This window comes from Myotis brandtii, unplaced genomic scaffold (genome assembly GCF_000412655.1).
Source record: "Myotis brandtii unplaced genomic scaffold, ASM41265v1 scaffold922, whole genome shotgun sequence".
In the NCBI taxonomy this organism is placed as follows: Eukaryota; Metazoa; Chordata; class Mammalia; order Chiroptera; family Vespertilionidae; genus Myotis; species Myotis brandtii.
This window is the reverse complement of record NW_005371799.1, coordinates 234,107-253,109: the sequence shown is the minus strand read 5'-3', so window position 1 is coordinate 253,109 and position 19,003 is coordinate 234,107. Positions and strand designations below refer to the sequence as shown.

General features: G+C 42.3%; 1 protein-coding gene across 1 annotated transcript in view; it reads right to left on the bottom strand.

Annotated features, from left to right (window-relative positions):
* SPIDR (scaffolding protein involved in DNA repair) overlaps window positions 1–19,003 on the bottom strand; it is a 273,808-nt gene that overhangs the window by 249,159 nt on the left and 5,646 nt on the right. The window contains exons 4-5 of the mRNA XM_014532904.1: window positions 10,125–10,202; window positions 6,122–6,306 (exon numbers count right to left, since the gene is read on the bottom strand). Coding sequence (XP_014388390.1) covers window positions 6,122–6,306; window positions 10,125–10,202 — 263 coding nt within the window. The remainder of the gene's footprint in view (window positions 1–6,121; window positions 6,307–10,124; window positions 10,203–19,003) is intronic.

Sequence of the window (19,003 nt, the reverse complement as noted above, 5' to 3'; positions counted from 1 at the left end):
GGGGTGTGTATTCAAAAGGGAACTAATCTCAATGTTATCTCTCACATCAATGTTTCTCTCTCTCTAAAAATCAATATAAACATATCCTCCAGTGAAGATTAATATATAAAATCAGGACTTACTTCAAAATACAATAGAGCATACATCAGAAATATGAGAAAGAAGAACTAACTTGTGTTTCCATGTTACTAGATAATATATGGCAGAAACTCTATAGAGAGGAAAGCAGTGAGGTCCCATCTGTTTCTACGCCCGAACCTCCTCTCTGTACAGATGATTCCTCCACTTATCAAGCTATGCCCTAGGGTTTTCATGTCTTTAAGATGCAAATGATTCTATCTGAAAATAAGAATATAGGAACACCTCCCAAAGTAGGCAAATCTCCCTTACATAGGCTAAATTCTAGTACAAATAGTTAGACTTCTATAACAGTTTCCCTAAATACAACATTTCATGTAAAATATCCTTTTCAAGATCACTAGTAATAGGAATAAAGAGAGATAGAAAAAGATAAAACAGAAGCAGAGTTGCAATAAACATATTGGTAATACTACTTGGGAAATTACAAAGGGAGCTAAAGCTAAGCATACCTGCCTTCAAGAAACAAGTTCCTGTGTCATTTTGGCAGGACAGCAGGCTGGACACTGGGTGGGAGCAGGGGGTGGGTGGTAGGGTTGCTAGGGCTTGGAGAGTAAAAGAGTCAGGTAGGAATTGCTGATAAAGCCAGGTGAGACATACTGGTATTGTCTACATGCTGTGGCAATCAAGCTTTAGAAAAGGAATTTGGAAAATATTCCTGGATGTACATAGGAATATTCCCTTAAGTTGTACCCATGAGGGACAAAAGATACTAGAGGCTCTAGGAACTCTAAGACAAAGAGAATGTATGTCAACAATTTAAAATTTAAACAACAAACCAGGAATGATAATTAAGGTGTAGAAAAATAAAATTCTGTTTTGTATAAAAATTACCTGCAATAATATAAAACTTTTAAACTGAGAAAAGTTTTGGAAACAGGATAGTAAGTAGAACTTAGCATTATATAACACAGTATTACTAATTTAAATGTATAAAGTATTTCATGTATTTAGTTTCAAGGTTCTTGAAAGAAGCAAAAAAAATATATGTCTATGTATCTCAAAAGCCCAAAATTGCAATCAAAGTCATGCAAGAATTATTTTTCACATAGGTTTTGTTACTTAAACAAAAATTCTTCTACTATGAGGGCTCTTTAAGAACATAAATCTTATAGCTATAAAGAGAACACTGTACTACCTCATAGCCTTACAGTGAGAATTGAATGATGCATGTATATACGTCAGGGAAAAGTTGTTTAGTAGAACATTATTTCAACTCCAGCTATTGTAACACCAACTGGGTGTACTGCTCATTTCTGACATTAACTGCCCTAAAACAGTTAAGGGCAAAGTTCTCCACCCTGCCCTCATTTCTGACAGCAGCTGCTAGTAATAATACCATTGTAATAATCTGGTTATTATTTAACAGAAAAAGAGTAAAGGAAAAACTAGAAAATATAGGCATGCCATTTATACAGCTTTGCTAGTTAATTTAACACTCTCCAAATCTATCCCCCACTGACCCATGGGGGAAGGGACTGGACAAAGGCAGTTTGAAGGCATGCTTACTAAGGTCTCAGTGACATGGGAAGGTGCTTACCTGTCTCTCAGTCACACCTGTATTTCACTGCAATCACTACATAACGTACATGAGAACTGCATAACAAAGCTCACCTAATTCCCATTTCCTTCACACTTCCTGAAAAATGTAGGTTATAAAGAGACTTCACTATTATGTCTCTGCTGCCCTCTACAGAAATATGTCTTGGAAGACAATGGTAAAATAAATTATGAAAATCCAAACAGCAATACTAACCAACATGGAAAGTCACATCAGTAATCAACTACACTTGTTAAATGTCCTAAAAGACAACATTACAAAGACAATTTATTGCTATGGTCTTTAATTTCTATCATGCTTTTCTTCCAAGTAGTTGAATATGTAGTTAATCTGTATTCCAAGGAATACAACGTAAGTAATTAATAGAATTTGGGACATGAATTAGAATCTCATTTTGCCATTTATTAACTGTATCTTCATATCCTCATCTATAAAATAGGGTTATAACAATAATAACATCTACCTCACATGATCAGAACTTAGCAAAGTACTGACACATTGTAAGAACTCAGGGTTACTGTGTTTTAATGTTATTGCAATCACTATGACACTGTAACAAAATGGTCAGGACCACAGCCCAGAAGCTAGAGTGTCTGAGTTAGAATCCTGGCTCAATCACTTACTACTTTATAACCACAGGTATTACTTAATCTTTCTGGGCCTCAGAATCCTTATCTGGAAAGAAGGGATGATAAAACAGCTCCATTCTCACAGAGTTTTTGTGAGGTTTAAATACGCTAATGTATGTAGCAAAGCACTCAGGAGAGTGACCCACAACAAGGAAGCACGTGTATTAGCTGCTGGTGCTTTGAATGCAATTGCCTTTGCTCCAGGGAACCGGTGGAATCACATGTATAGGCAAATCGATCACATCCCTGGACGAGGGATTCACGACAGACCCGAATTATAATCAGTGCTTCCCAATGAATTAAAGTAGAACATGTCTTGTACAGTAAGTATCCACCCACCATAGGTATGTTTCATTTCTACAAGCATACTAGTATGTGAGGCAAAAATAGCCTTATAAGTTATATAAGAGATTTTGTTTCTGGAGAGCCAATTAATAGATACAAAACTCCTAATTATAATATAAATCTTCTCCCCTCCACTGTTATTTAATGTACATAGCTCATTAACACATTGTAGCTGACTCTGTCAACACCCTACTCATATCTCCTCCCCTATGTCTTCAGTGATGCTTGCTTGCCCTATTATCCAGCTTCCAGCTCCTTCATTTCTTTGCCTCCGGGCCCCTCTGATGGGATAATTCTAAGGCTCACAGAGTCTAAGAGCAGTATTAAGCTCCAGGCGCCCACAACAGTAACTTGCTTGATAATGACCCCTTGATTGGCTACTATTCCTTCCTGGCTCACATGCCCACTTCACTACCAGGAGATGTTCTCAGGGCATGCTTCTGCCTGAGAAATTCAAAGGCAAACAATAAACAACAAATAGAGGCAAGTCTACAAAAACTGCACATATTTTACTTCTTTCAACCTACTTGAAATATCAAATAAATGGAAGAGAATGGTTTTAGGTATTAATATAAGGAAGTATTAGGAAGTAAGTGCTGATGTGACTACATGATCCTGGGCAGAGGGTATGCAGGTATATGAGTTGGAATCTCCTGAGAGGCAGCTGCCAAGATAGCATCAGCTATAAAAAAAATCACTCAGAGAACCAAAAAGAAAAAACAGGAGGACAACTTAAGGGAGCTGTGGGACAACAGGAAACATACAATATTTTCATCATAGAAGTAACAGAAGATGAAGAAAGTGAGCAAGGGATAGAGAACCTGTTTGAAGAAATAATGGCAGAAAAGTTCTCTAACCTGGTGAAGTAAAAAGTCACATAAGTTCAGGAGGCACAAAGTCCCAAGCAAGAAGAACCTAAACAGACCCACACCTAGACACATCATAATTAAAATGCCAAAAATTAAAGACAAAGAGAGATTCTTAAAGGCAGCAAAAGAAAAGCAATTTGCTACCTACAAAAAAGCTCCCATAAGGCGATCAGCTGATTTTTCATCAGAAACTCTATGGGCCAGAAGGGAATGGCATAAAGTATTCAAGGTAATGAAAAGCAAAGACCTGAAACCAAGATTACTGTATCTGGCAAGGCTATCATTCAAAATAGATAGTGAAATAAAGAGCTTCCCAAACGAAAAAAAAAGGCTAAAGGAGTTTATTACCAAGAAATATAAGAGGTAAAGGGGCAGGAAAAATATTTTTTTTTAAAGTAGCTGAGCCTGGCCAGCGTGGCTGTGGTTGAGCATCTACCTATGAACTCGGAGGCCATGGTTCTATTCCTGGTCAAGGCACATGCCCAGGTTGCAGGCTCGATCCCAGTGTGGGCCATGCAGGAGGCAGCTGACCAATGATTCTCTCTCATCATTGATGTTTCTATCACTCTCTCCCTCTCCCTTCCTCTTTGAAATCATAAAAAATATTTTTTTAAAAAAAGAACGAGAATAACTCAGGCTTCTTGACACTAACTATGGAACTAGAAAACAATGAAGCCTTCAAAATTATGAAGACAAATTATTTTCAACCTATAATTGTATACAAATTTTCAATCACATATCAAAGATGGTAAATCCATTTTCTGATTTGCCAAGTCTCAAAAAATTATCTTTCACAAATCTTTTCTTGAAAGGTCCTATAAGATATGCTCAATCAAAATGAGAGTGAAAACCAAGAAAGAGGCATACATAGAATCCAGGATTAAGTTGCTCCAAATAAGAGAAGATAAAGGGAATTCCAAGAAAGAGAATGAAGGGAGACCTAAGTAGTAATGGTCACAAAGCAGAGAGGCTGCTGAGTTCAAATTAAAGCAGCAAGAAGGTTGTGGGGAAAAATTCTCCACTAAAACAAATACAATGGTAAAAAATTAAAGTTTTATTAATGATAAGTAAAACCAGGAAAACAAAACCCCCAAATAATTAACTAAAGAAAATAAAAAGTTGTGAAGAAAAAGTAATCATAATTAATATTTGCCTTTGTTACAAATATTATGTATTCACACGTATGTAATGCTTAACATTAATCTAACCAAAACATGATATATATGTTCTTAAAAAATGGAGGGATGGGGAATATCCAGTGGGTAGCTGGTGGTGAAAAGTGGGTGAGGAGAAGAGAACTCAGTATTTATTAGCTCCCAGGAACAAGCTGGAATTACAACTGAAATAGAGAAAGGCTTCCTGAATAATCAATGTAAAACTCACAGGAGAGAACCCTGATACCCAAGGACCGAAGGTGGAGATCACATAGAGACTGATAGGAGGGGTGGAGGTGCGAAAGTGCTGGCCGGACACCCACAGATGGCAACTGAAGTCCTGGAGAGGTATCTCAGCTGTGGGGGAGCCACTTAGAACTCTGGGATCTAATCCAATTAGTCAGAAACAGCCTTTAACACTGTCCTGCACTAGAGATTGAAAGGTGTAGAGGATCCACCTAATATATAGTCACAAACCCAAACAGACAACCATAATGAGGAAACAAAGAAACAACCTCCAAATGCAAATTCAAAATAAAGAGTCAAATAAAGAGCTTCCCAGACAAAAAAAAAGGCTAAAGGAGTTCATCACCACCAAGCCAGCATTACAAGAAATGCTAAAGGGCTTGCTGTAAGAACAAACAGAGAGAGAAACCTAGTTATACAGAATTAAAATGGCTATAAATAAGTACCTCTCAATAATAACCCTAAATGTAAATGGAATAAATGCTCTAATCAAAAGATGTAGGACAGCTGAATGGATACAAAAACATGACCCAACTATATGCTGTCTACAAGAGACCCACCTCAAAACAAAAGACACATACAGGATGAAAGTGAAGGGATGGAAAAAAATTTTCCATGCAAATCGAAAAGAAAAAAAGCTAGAGTAGCAATACTCATATCCGACAAAATAGACTTTAAAAGCATCATGCTAAGCAAAGTAAGCCAGTCAGAGAAAAATATCACATGATCTCACTCATTTGTGGAATATAATGAACAACATAAACTGATGAAAAAAATAGAGCCAGAGGGAAAAATATATTCTAGAATATGATATAATTAATCCTGTTATTTGCAGATATTTAATATTTCCTACAAATTTTGTGATATCATACTATGTTAGTACAGTTTTGGTAATATTATACTTAAAACCCTTTTATTCTTGAAATATTAATGTTTACTGCATGTAATATTATTACATGTAAGATCATTTTTCTTGAATAACTAGTGTTTACTGCATGTAACATTGTCATAAAAAATATTTATCTATGTTTAGAAATACATTACAAGCATGTTATTTAGAGATAAGGAGGTAAAGTGCAAAAGAATCCACGAGGAGTTAAAAGTTGCTACCCTTGAGGAAGGATATGATTAGGAAATGCCATAAATAGAATAAAAATTTTTGCAACAATTCATTCTTACCTTAGGAAGCTCAGATACTCTGTCTTCACTTGTCAAAGAATGACTGCTTGCACAAGAAGCACAGTCTGATATTTCCACGGCACTCTCGCCATCCTCCACAGCACTCTCACTGTCTTCAAATTCATTCTCATCATTAGTATCTTCCCTGTCACTGTCCCTCTCCCAGTCAACAAACTGCAGTTCATCTAGAAAATAATTTTAAACTCAATTTTATATGTTAAATACAATTTTAAACTCAATTTTATTTTTTTAAATTTATTCTTTATTCTCAACAGTTAAAAAACATGTTGCTCAATAATTTAAAAATATATTAAAAGACAGTGAAAAGTATATTCTTACTCTTCTCTCTAGCCATCCTGTTTCTCCTAACTCTTATTCCCACTCCAATTCTCATGTATCTACTTTTATTAGTAGTTTCTGTATCCTTCTATGGTTTCTCCAGCACGTTAAAGCAAATAAAATATAATCAATTTTCTCCTTTCCGGTATACTATGATCTGTTTTTTACTTAAATGATGTGGAGGTTTTTCCACATCAGTAAATAGGGAGCCATCCCAATTCTTTTCTATAATACTAGAGGCCCAGTGAATGGATTCATGCACCAGTAGGGTCCTTTGGCCTGGCCTGCACCCCCTTGCAATCCGGGACCCCTAGGGGCATGTCAGACTGCCAGTTTCAGCCCGGTCCCCGCAGGCCAGGCTGGGGACCCCACCAGTGCACGTGTGCACTGGGCCTCTAGTATGCCGATAAGATATTTGATTAATCTCTTCCTGCCCTCCTCCATCCCCCCTTCCCTCTGATATTCATCAGTCTGTTCCGAATTTCTATGCCTGTGCATTGAGCATCTGCCCCCTGGTGGCCATTGCACATTATAGATACCAATCGAAGGGTATATGGGTCATTTATGCAATGGAATACTATCCTATATAATATAGGTCATTTATAAACTATGGGTCATTTAGTTTGGAATGACTGGTGGAACAACCATTGCATAAATGACCCATATATAGAATAGAGGCTGGGTGCATGAAATTTGTGCACAGGTAGGGTCCCTAGGCCTGGCTGGTGATCAGGGCCAATCAGTGGGGCGACCGGTGGGGCGATCAGGGGGCCCCCACTGGCACCCACCTTGGCCAGCCTGGTGCCGCCTGCTCGCCGGCCCCACCCCCCCACTGCTGCCACCGCTGCCGGTCGCCTCCCTCTGCGGGGCAACCAGCGGGGCGATTGGGGGGCCCCCACTGGCACCCGCCTTGGCTAGTAAGATATCTTGGCCCTATTTCAGAGGTCTAATAGCAATATTCTCACTTCCAGATAGAAATAAAATTAAAAATATAAAACTTACTAGCTTTAATATCTTAAGGGAATTCAGAATAAAAACAAAAAAAGAAAATATTTAAGCTATAGTTAAAAGTATGAGATAAAGTAAACAAAACAAAAAGAAATAGTATTCTTTAATCTGATACTGTTGTTCAGAAGATAAGGTAAAAGTCAACTATAACAGTTTCAAAAAACTGGAGGTCCAGTCTTGGAGAAGCAGATGCATGGTGGCAATTATTTCCTCGTATCTACCATCACATTTACTCATGGAGGCTAGACACAGGAATGCGTAAGAAACTCTCCCAGTTGCTAAGCCATCACACCAGGAAGCCATGGAAAGCAAGGGGAAGGGCACAAGTGTCCTCAGAGTTAATGGCCCTGCCGCCAGTTCAACACATTTTTGTAGCATTCATTCATTCAGTCCTCTTTCATTCAATAAAAATCAGGGTACAAAGGGCCTATCGTGCCGTTCTAGACCCTCACAATAAAATACACACACACACACGCACAAAAGAGAATACAGAACAGTGTTTCTAACTTGGGGAAGTTCACAGATGAACACTGATACTGCTGTAAAATGATCTATCATGACCAAGACTAACAAGACTTTTCACTTGGTCACAATAATTTTATGAAACAGGCAAGATAGTTGCTGTTAGGCTAAAATGTGCATTTCACAGGTGAGGAAACTGAGTCTCCATAAAGTGAATACATTTTTCCCAAAGTTACATAAAAGACAAATCAAGAGGAAAAATTTTTTAAAGAAAAAAATATTTTGACAATTTTAACTCAGGGTTCTTCTCTGCCCTCTCAATCACAATTCCGGGCCATAAAGCCCAGAGACTCTAATCCAATACAGCTGAAAATATCGTTTTTAAAGCTCACCGAGTAATTCTGATAAGAAGCCAGGTCTAGTAACCACCAGAAGAGTACTGAAGAACACAGCATTAAAGTTAGATATTCCTGGCTTGGGATATCAATTGGCACATTTATTAACTATGTGACTCTGGGCAAGGGACTTGACTTCTCTAAGTTCAATTTTCTTCTGTAAAATCAGAATACTTAAATCACAGGATCTAGCAGATATCAAAGAAAATAGCATCATATCCAGCCAAGTGTCTGAGATAAAAAATACCTTGATAAATGGTAATTAAAGGGAAAAAGGACAGAGGAAGAAAGGGAGAAGAGAGAAGAGAAAAAGCTAATCAAGAAGTTGTACACATGAATAGACAATCTTCAAGGGATCATTTGCTTGTTAGCTAATGATCAACTTATTGAAGAGAAGTCAACAACTTCCTAACTCATTTTAAAGCAATTAGCTCAAAGCATCCTCCCATTCTTTAACAGTTTTGGAAACTACTGAGTATTAATATAAAAGATCTTTTCATACAACAGGACAAGATACAGTATTTTAAATACCAGTTTTACTGAGATGTAATTCACATACCTCACTATTCATTCATAAAAACATATAGTTTTTAATAATGAAATTATGTTCTGAGATGCATGAAGACAAACCAAGAGTTATATGACAATGAATTTCATTTAACATGGCTGAAATAGCAATTCTGAGTTTAAGTATAACCTTAAAATACCACTTTATCTGGCTATTACTGAAATGTCAAATGATAGTTACCAAGATGTCATACAAAGTGGCCAAACGAGCATAGTCAGCTTCCACAGGAGCTGTCTGTACAGAGCCTTGACTTAGTAACTAAATAACGTGAACTGTCAAAGTAACAGTGAAAAAGAAGTCAAAGCTTATGTTGAAAGCATTAAAACTTTTATCTACTCTTAGATGAGCTATATATTTTAAAATATGGAAAATATCATGATTTCCATAATCTTAAGTCTGTGGTTCCCAACTGGGGTGTGAACTGTACTTTAGGGCAGCGGTCGCCAACCGGTGGTTCGTGGACCACTGGTGGTCCATGAGGTCCGAAAGGTTGGCGACTGCTGCATTAGGGGACATCTGACATCTAGAGACAATCTTGGTTGTCACCACTGGGCCTGGGAAAGCTGCTGTCACCTAACGGACAGAAACCAGAGATACTGCTAAATACCCACAATGCACAGGAAAGCTCCCGTCCCAAACAAATAACTCCCTCGCTCCAATTGGCAACATGCCAAGACTGAGAAACTCCGTTTTAACTGTCAAAAGCAGGATATAATATAAAACGCCATCAGAACAGATTTAGTAGTAGTCACACTTCCACCACACATTAGTTGCCATAGTATTTATCCAAAACAGGTTAGCAAGGAGGCAATATGGGTGTAGCATTAAGTAGTTAGTTGAGAGTACTGGCTTTGCCGTCAAAGAATGCCAAAGTGGAATCCAAACCAATTCTCACATGTTCAAGCCTAAGTTGTTAACTGTAAAAATTCTAATGGTAATACCTATCTCTTAGAGCTATCATGAGAAATAGTAAATGAAAAAAATATTTCTAAAGGGCTTAGCCTAGACGTTGGGACTCAGTAAGATCACACATAATCAATGCTAAGTATTAGAAAAGGAATGTAACTTTTTTCCAAGATTGAACCCAATATTTAATAGAAACTAGATTTCTTACAAAATTATCAATTTACCTTCACTGGCTCCACGTTCAGAACATAAAATATTCCCATTACAAAACCTGTCTATTCTAGAACCATGTCCATTCCCTCTCTCTGACTTAGAAAGTAGTTACCTTCATCTGACTGATCACTTCCACTGGAGCTCCAAGTTATATCTGTAAGCCCACTGGCACTCTTAGATGTGGTAGTTTCTGTTAAAGAAAAAGAAAATACATAAAAAGCAATCACCTCATAGAGTTATCAGAGTGAGATTTAATGCATGTTCCTTTGACGAAGTTATAAATGCACAAAATTCTGATGCTAGCGGGGATAACATCTCATGTCAGATCTTCCTGCCTACTGTTCCATGTGCAACCTGGGTTAAACTTCTCTAAAGTAAAGTCATATTACAAGAAGAAAAAGAAGTAGAAATGATTGAAATAAGTTACAAAAGACAAGAAAAATGACTGGAGCACAAATACAAATTCAAAAAAAATAACCTTGAAATAATTATGGATTATATGATTTCCTTCCTAGAGTATTTCATTAAACAAAAACAAAAACACAAATCAGAAACTACAAAATCAAAACTTATGTATAATAGAAATGTGTCTGTGTGCCTCCTTTGCCATACTAAGAGCGCTGGTAGCCCCAGTGTGCTTAAAACACTTAACAGCAATTCTTTTCAATTAAACTTGTTATTTTGAAATAACACTAAATTAACATCTATATATATAAAACCCTAATATGCAAATAGACTGAACGAAACAACCGCACAACTGAACAACCGAACCGCACAACTGGTTATTGTGATGTGCGCTGATCACCAGGGGGCGGTCGTGGAACATGGTGGGCCTCAGCAGCAGGCGGCAGAGCGCGAAACATGGCGGGCGTTGGCCGCGGCGGGATGGTGGAGCAGGTGAGCAGGGGCACCAGACCAAGGCGGGGAGCCGGTCACTGTCATTGGGGCGAGCCTCTGGTGGTTACTGAAAATTCTTTGCTCCCATGTGCTGCGGGCCCACCCAGCGCTCACACCTGCTGCCAGTGCCGATCCTGCTCGCACCCACTGTTGGCACCGGAGGCGCCGCTCGCGCCCGGTGCCAGCCCCAATTGCTCAGTACTGTCAGTGGGTGCGAGCAGCAGCTGCCAGCCCCGATCGCCCCTGAGAGCTTCTCCACTGCCCCCTGCTCCTGATGGGAGATCGGGGCAGGGCCGCCCTTGCATCTGCTGATGGTGCTGGCCCAGCTCGCATCCACTGCTGGCGCCGGTCTCAATTGCTCCATTCTGTCAGCGGGTGAGAGCAGGGGCGGCGCCGTCAGGGCATGGGAGTGGTGACGGCAGGAGCGGGGCTGCGAGCAGACAGGGGACTGGGGGCTGCAGTGGGAAGGACTAGGCGGGGGCACGGAGGATGGACCGAGACCCGCCCCTGTGCCCACCGCAGCCTCGCAGCCTAGTTCTTTTCAAGGTGCATGATTTTGTGCACTGGGCCTCTAGTAAAGTTATAATAAACTAGAGGCCAGTGCATGAAATTCATGCACGGGTAGGGGCCCTAGGCCTTGCCAGTGATCAGGGCCAATCTGTGGGGTGACTGGCAGGGCAATCGGGGCCCCCACTCGCACCCACCTTGTCCTGGTGCAACCCACTAGCCGGCCGCACCCCCCAGCACCACTGCTGGTCGCCATCTGTGGGGTGACCTGCGGGGCAATCGAGGCCCCAGCTCACACCCGCCTTGGCCTGGCTCCTCCAGCTCACTGGCCCCGTTCCCCACCATGGTGACCGGTGGGGCAACTGGTGCCCCCGCTCACACCCACCTTGGCCTGGCGCTGCCTGCTCACCTGCTCCACCGTCCCACCGCAGTCCCGCTCTTGTCAGGAGCCATCGGGGCCGGCAGCACCACATCGCCTACTCCTGCCATGTTCCACGCCACCCCCTGGTGGTCAGCACACGTCTAACTCCTGGTCAGTTGAACTCCCTCCCATGGGGACAATTTGAATATTAGCCTTTTATTATGTAGGAGGATAATAAAGAAAACTCTTGTATTCCTTCCCCAGTTCCTTAATTCATAACATTTTACAAAACTATATATCATTACAATCAGAATGTTGATACTAATACTAATCACCAGAAAGATAACTTATATTACATCTTTATTTTCACTTTGAGAGTACATTTATTAAAGCTGGGGCCAGTGAAACAAGGAAGGGCAACAGGAGAAGACTAGGCGGAGCTGCTCTGGCTCTTCAGAAACGTTATGGGGGAAAAGCGAGCAAGGCAAAGCTGCTGTCAGCGCACTGGGCAGTGAGAGAAAAGGCGGTCTTGTGGGCACGTTCAGGGGTTTGGCCTTGGACAAGCTACCGCTACCCATTGTTCCCCTGGTTGCAAATCTCGTAGGGCCCCTCAGAGTTTAAGAGATGCATGCCTATGGGGGAATAAAAGGGAGAAGGATAAGGCACAGATGTGCTCCTGGGAAGAAAAGCATCCTGGGTCCTTTGTCTTAAAGGTTTTAAAGGCTGGGGGATTAGGGAAGGTCTTAGGGGAGAATCTCAATAGAATATTCATCAACTTATGCTGATGTGCCAAAATGAGATTTATTTCCTTAACTTCATCTGTCCTTGGTGTGTTTGGCACAAATGGTACAAATTGGATTTCTGCTACCTATCTTCATGAGTATGGTGATTTTAAGCTTTTTACCCTGATTGGGGAGAAGTGTGAACCATTTCTCTTAAGAGTCTTTGGTTACAGAAAATAGGACTTTGCAATTTACTAGATGGCTATACACTTCTTGGCCATTTAACGACACGTCTCAGTTTCCTTATTCCACTTGGCCTGGCTGCAGTCTGTCTCATTCACCCCCGAGAGACTTCCATCCTTTAAATCTTTTAGGGGTGATAAGGGAAGACAGTGTGTATTCATTAACTGCTTCCTGCTGACAAGGGCTGTGGTCCCTGCCTGTGTAGGGGATGGAAGTCTCTCGGCCTGAGCTACGGGGGCAAGGGAGTGGGATCCGAGACTGGAACAGAGAGGCTGTTAGCTGATTCTTCCAAAGTAGGAAAGGCTGGAATCCCTAAAGCATCATCATCTTGATATGGCATTGTTGTGTCATTCCAGAAGCAAAGTTGGTAGATTGCTTCATATTTCACTGACTCAGTTATGTTGTCCTGAAAATAAGTCCGTTCAGTTCAATTGACGAGTCTCATTTCAGGAGGTGGTGATGCAGGTGGGCTCCCAAACTGGGACCTGGAAAGAGTGCCATGACCATGTGAATAAGCAAGGTACCAGGCATTTCTCCAAGGGGCTCTGATCAGATTCAAACTCAATCTTAAATCCTTAAAGCTGTCCGGTGACATCCAGAGTCCCGGCATGACTCTCTCCATCACGACATTCCAGCCAGTCCTGGTTGATAAAACCACAATTGGAAACTGGCTTTATGTGTCGGAGAGGGGTGATAAGGTGATCTGAGTCACACCACCATGTTACCGGTGATGTTAATGACAAAATGGCACCACTTGTAACCCACGAAGGTGAAAGTTACAGAGGTAGTAGAAGTGAGCCCGCTGGACTGTGTAGGCTTAGGAAATAAATATCTGGATTACCAGAGAATGTTACCTAAGGGGACTGTGCCAGGAGCAGGTGTGGCTCAGGCTGAAGCATGTAGGTTCATGGGTTCTTGACTTCATGCAGGAAAGGTTTCACAATACGAATGCGGGTTATTTTGAATACGTTTATTAAAGCTGGGGACAGTGAAACAAGGAAGGGCTTACAGTAGAGAGACTCAGAGGGACTGCTTTGGCTCTAGAAGTGTTATCAGAAAGAAGTGAGCAAGGCAAGGGTGCTGTCAACTCACTGGAGAGTCAGAGAATAGGGGGCCTTGGGGACAGGATCAGGGGTTTAGCCAGGGATGAGCTACCTACATTTTTTTTTTAGATTTTATTTTTCAAATACTGTTTACATTCAATATTTTTCTATATTAGTTTTAAGTGTACAGAATAGTGGTTACACAATTATATAATTTACTAGAGGCCTGGTACACAAATTCATGCATAGGTGGGGTCTGCTGGCCTGCCCCAATCAGGCTGATCAAGCTGGATGGCTGGAGGGAGGGACTGCAGGCGGTTGGTCGGCCTGGCCCCCCATCAGGGTGTGTGGGGGGGCTATCAGGGGCAGGGCCACTGGGGGAGGGGCCATGAGCAGTTGGCCAGCCCCACCCACTGGTCGAACTCCCAGTCGAGGGGACAATTTGCATATTAGTCTTTTATTATATAGGATGAGGTGATCCTCCAAATAATTCAGGTACCCACCTGGTCCCCTATATATTTACTTCAATATTATTGACTATACTAGGGGCCCAGTGCATGAATTCAGACGAGATCGGGTGCGTTCAGGGTGGTATGGCCGTAGACGCAGTGCATGAATTCATACATCTTGAAAGGAACTGTGGGCCGCGAGGCTGCGGTGGGCACAAGGGTGGGTCTTAGCCCATCCTCCATGCCCCTGCACAGCCCCTCCTGCCGCAGCACCCGGTCCCGTCTGCGGGCAGCCCTGCTCTCGCTGCCGCCACTCCCACATGCTGACGGTGCTGGTCCTGCTCACACCTGCTGACAGTGCAAAGCGAATGGGGCGGTCAGCAGGTGCCAGCAGCGGCTGCTGCCTCTATCACCCCTCAGGAGCAGGGGGACGTGGAGAAGAACTCAGGAGCAATTGAGAAGCAGCAGGTGCGAGCGGCAGCTCTGGCAGCGGGTGTAAGCAGGGCTGGCACCAGCAGCAGGTGCGAGCACCTGGCGGGACCACAGCACGCGGGAGCAAAGAATTTTCAGTAACCACCAGAGGCTTGCTCTGATGACAGCAACCAGCACCCCGCCTTGGTCTGGTGCCCCTGCTCACCTGCTCCACCATCCGGCCGCATCCGGTGTAAGCAGGGCTGGCACCAGCAGCAGGTGCGAGCACCTGGCGGGACCACAGCACGCGGGAGCAAAGAATTTTCAGTAACCACCAGAGGCTTGCTCTGATGACAGCAACCAGCACCCCGCCTTGGTCTGGTGCCCCTGCTCACCTGCTCCACCATCTGGCTGCACCCGATGCCCACCATGTTCTGCGCTCTGCCGCCTGCTGCCAATGCCTGCCATGATCCGCGCGTGCCCCCTTGTGGTCAGTGCACGTCATAGTGAACGGTTGTTCGGTTCCAGTCTATTTGCATATTAGCCTATTATATATATAGATACTCTACAATGTACTTAATTTCCCATGACTATTGTATTACTGCCAACTTGTACTTCCTAATACCTTCTTTTTTTTCACCCAGGGTCCCATTTCCCCTTCCATCTGGCAAGCAACAGGTTGTCTCTCTCTGTACCACTGTATTCATTTCTGTTTTGTTTGTTTGTTCACTTATTTCCTCCCTTTGACTCCACATACAAGTGAAATAATATAGTATTTGTCTTTCTCAGTTGGATTTGTTTCACTTAACACCTTCTAGCTCCATCCATGTTGTCGCAAATGAGAGGATTTCATTATTTTTCATAGCCGAGTAATAGTGCATTGCATGTAAGTACCTCATCTACTTTATTCACTCTTCTCTTGATAGGGACTTAGGTTGATTCTATATCATCGCTATACTAAATGACACTGCAATAAACACAGGGGTACATATTGACTTTCAAATTTGTGGTTTGGGGGTTTAGATATATACTCAGAAGTGAAATTGCTGGGTCATGATGTAGTTCACCTTTAACTTTTTTCAGGAACTTCCATACTCTTTTTCATAGTGCACTGTGTGGCATCTATTTTACATTCTCATGAACAGTGCACAAGGGTTCTCTTTTCTCCACATTCTCACCAACACTTGCTGTTTGTTGATTTATTGATTCCTATTCTGACAGGTATGAGGTGGTATTTCATTGTAGTTTTAATCTGCATTTCTCTATGATTAAATGACATTGAGCATTTTTTCCTGTCTACTGGCCATCTGTATGTCTTCTTTGCAGAAGTGTCTATGCAGGTTCTGACGATTTTTTAACTGTTTTGGGGGGTTTTATGGTGTTGTCTGTCTTCTTTATAAATCTTGGATATTAACCCCTTATCAGAAGATTTCAATCTTTATTTTATAGAGACTTGTTTTGTAGTCTAACGAGGTCTATCCTGGAAAATGTTCCATGTGCACTTGAAAAGAATGTATATTCTGCTGCCTTGGGGTGGCAGATATTCTAAAAATATCAATTAAGTCCATCTGGTCTATGTGTTCTCTAAGGTCGCTGTTTCCTGATTGATTTTCTGCCTGGAAAATCTATCCATTGATGTCAATGAGATGTTACTGTCACCTACTATGGCTATATTACTGTCTCTCCCTTTATATCCATCAATATTTGCTTTATATATTTAGGTGCTCCTGTGTTGGGTGCATAAATGTTTATAAGGGTTATATTCTCTTGTTGGATGGATACTCAACATTCCTTTATCATTATGTACTGTCCTGCTTTGTCTCTTATTATAGCCTTCATTTTTATGTTTTTTATGGTTTTTGTGTTTTTTTTCTATATAAATTCAAACCCAGCTTCTATTTTTTTGTTACCATGTGCATGAAATATTATTTACCATCACTTTGTTTTTAGTCTATGTGTCTTTCGATCTGAAGTGGGTCTGCTGTAAACAGCATACATATGGGTCTCGTTTTCTTATCCACTCAGCTACCCTATGTCTTTTGATTGGAGCACTTAATCCATTTACATTTAAAGTGATTATTACTGACTAGAGGCCCAGTGTACAATCAGGGCCAATTGGGGCCTTCCAGCTGCCAGCCAGGGCCTCCCTTTCCTGGCTGCCGGCTGGTGCCTCCCTTCCCTGACTGCCAGCCAGGGCCTTCCTTCATTCCAGGCTGCTCCCTGGTGGTCAGCACATGTCATAGCAAGCAATCAAACTCCCAGTCTCCTGTTCGAACTTCCGCGGGGACACTTTGCACATTAGCCTTTTAAATATATAGACTAGAGGCCCGGTGCACGAAATTTGTGCACTCGGGAGGGTCTCTCAGCCCAGCCTGCACATTCTCACAGTCCGGGAGTCCTTGGGGGATGTCCAATTGACGGCTTAGGCCCTGCTCCCTCCAGCAGTTGGACATCCTTATTTCTGCTGTGGAGGCAGGAGAGGCTCCCACCGCCACCACTGTGCTCGTCAGCCATGAGCCTGGCTTCTGGTTGAGTGGCGCTGCCCGCACTCGGGAGGGTCTCTCAGCCCAGCCTGCACATTCTCACAGTCCGGGAGTCCTTGGGGGATGTCCAATTGACGGCTTAGGCCCTGCTCCCTCCAGCAGTTGGACATCCTTATTTCTGCTGTGGAGGCAGGAGAGGCTCCCACCGCCACCACTGTGCTCGTCAGCCATGAGCCTGGCTTCTGGCTGAGTGGCGCTGCCTCTGTGGGAGAGCATTGATCACCAGGGGGCAGCTCCTGCACTGAGCATCTGCCCCCTGACGGTTAGTGCGCGTCATAGCAACTGATGGTTCCACCGTTCGGATGATTTACATTATTAGCCTTTTATTATATAGGATAGATATGCAGTTGTTGCCATTTTGTTATTCATATGTTCCTCTCTTTTTTCTTTCTTCTTAAAGAATTCCCTTTAACATTTCTTATGATACTGGTTTGGTGATGATGAGCTCCTTTAGCTTTTTCTTGTCAGGAAAGCTCTTTATTTCTCATTCAATTTTAAATGATAGCCTTCCTGGGTACAGTAGTCTCAGTTGTAGGTCCTTGCTTTTCACCACTTTGAATAATTTGTGCCAATCCCTTCTGGCCTGAAAATGTTTCTGTTAAGAAATCAGCTTATTTGAGCTCCTGCATCCTAAATAACTGCTATATGAGGACACAACATGACGGTGTGTATGTACCAGGAAGTGAGTATCTACCTGACACCAAATGCACTCAACTTCCAGCCTCCAAAACTATGAGAAATAATATTTCTGCTGTTTATAAACTACCGATTCTATGGGTGTTTTATTTATTTTTTGTTATTAGCCTGAATAGACTAAGACAGGAAGTTATCACTATTCATGTGATTATATAACAAATTCATGAAATTCATAAGCCTATGAATTATAGACATTTAACTATAATATTTACATAAGTAAAACCACTATACATAATTTAATAGTCAGTAAATATTCATACGCTTTCTTCTCTCACCTTCCCATCTTCTTCATTTCCTCCTGTTTTAGTTTTCTCTGGTTCCCATTGTCTTTTTTTTTTGCACACTTTGCAAAAGTATGTTCTCCCACTTCTACTTCCCAGCTCTGATAAAAATATTGCTTCCACACCCTAAAATTTCTGTTAATAGCTTGTCTTTAATACTTTAGATGCTATTTTTAAAATGAGCCAGTTCTAAGAAACACCTTGAGTCTGTTTTATCAATTTCTTTTGTTAAATTATCACTACTTTCTTGCTTTAATAAGCTTCTTATATGCCGGAAGTAAAGTAATTATCCTATATAATAAAGAGCTAATATGCAAATGGTTGTCATGCCCTCACGCCATCACGTAGTAACGGCTCAGATACTCAACACTGGGGAAAGAGGAATGGGGACCAGCCAGGCACAAATGAGCTCGCGAGAGAAGAATGGAGACCAGCCAGGCACAAATGAGCTAGCAAGAGAGGAATGGGGACCAGCCAGGCTGCGGCCCGGGAGAGGAACAAGCCACCCGCCCCACGGACAAGCCGCACGCCCCGCAGTCCCGGGCGCCAGCGGCTGCACCTGAGCCTGTGGCTCAGGTGAAGCCACCCACTCATGGTCCCCTGCGGCTGTGGCCGGCCCAGATGAAGCTGGCCTGGGTCCTGGGTGCCTAAGGCCTGCCAGAGGGAGGGAAGCCCAGGTCCCGGGTGCCTGCGACCAGCCGGAGGAGGGAATCCTGGGTCCCAGGTGCGAGGCAAGGCAGAGGCGGTTAGGAGCGATAAGGCCTGCAGGGGAGCAGTCAGGGGCAATCAGGCTGGTAGGCGAGCAGTTAGGGGTGATCAGGTAGGCAGGCAGAGGTGG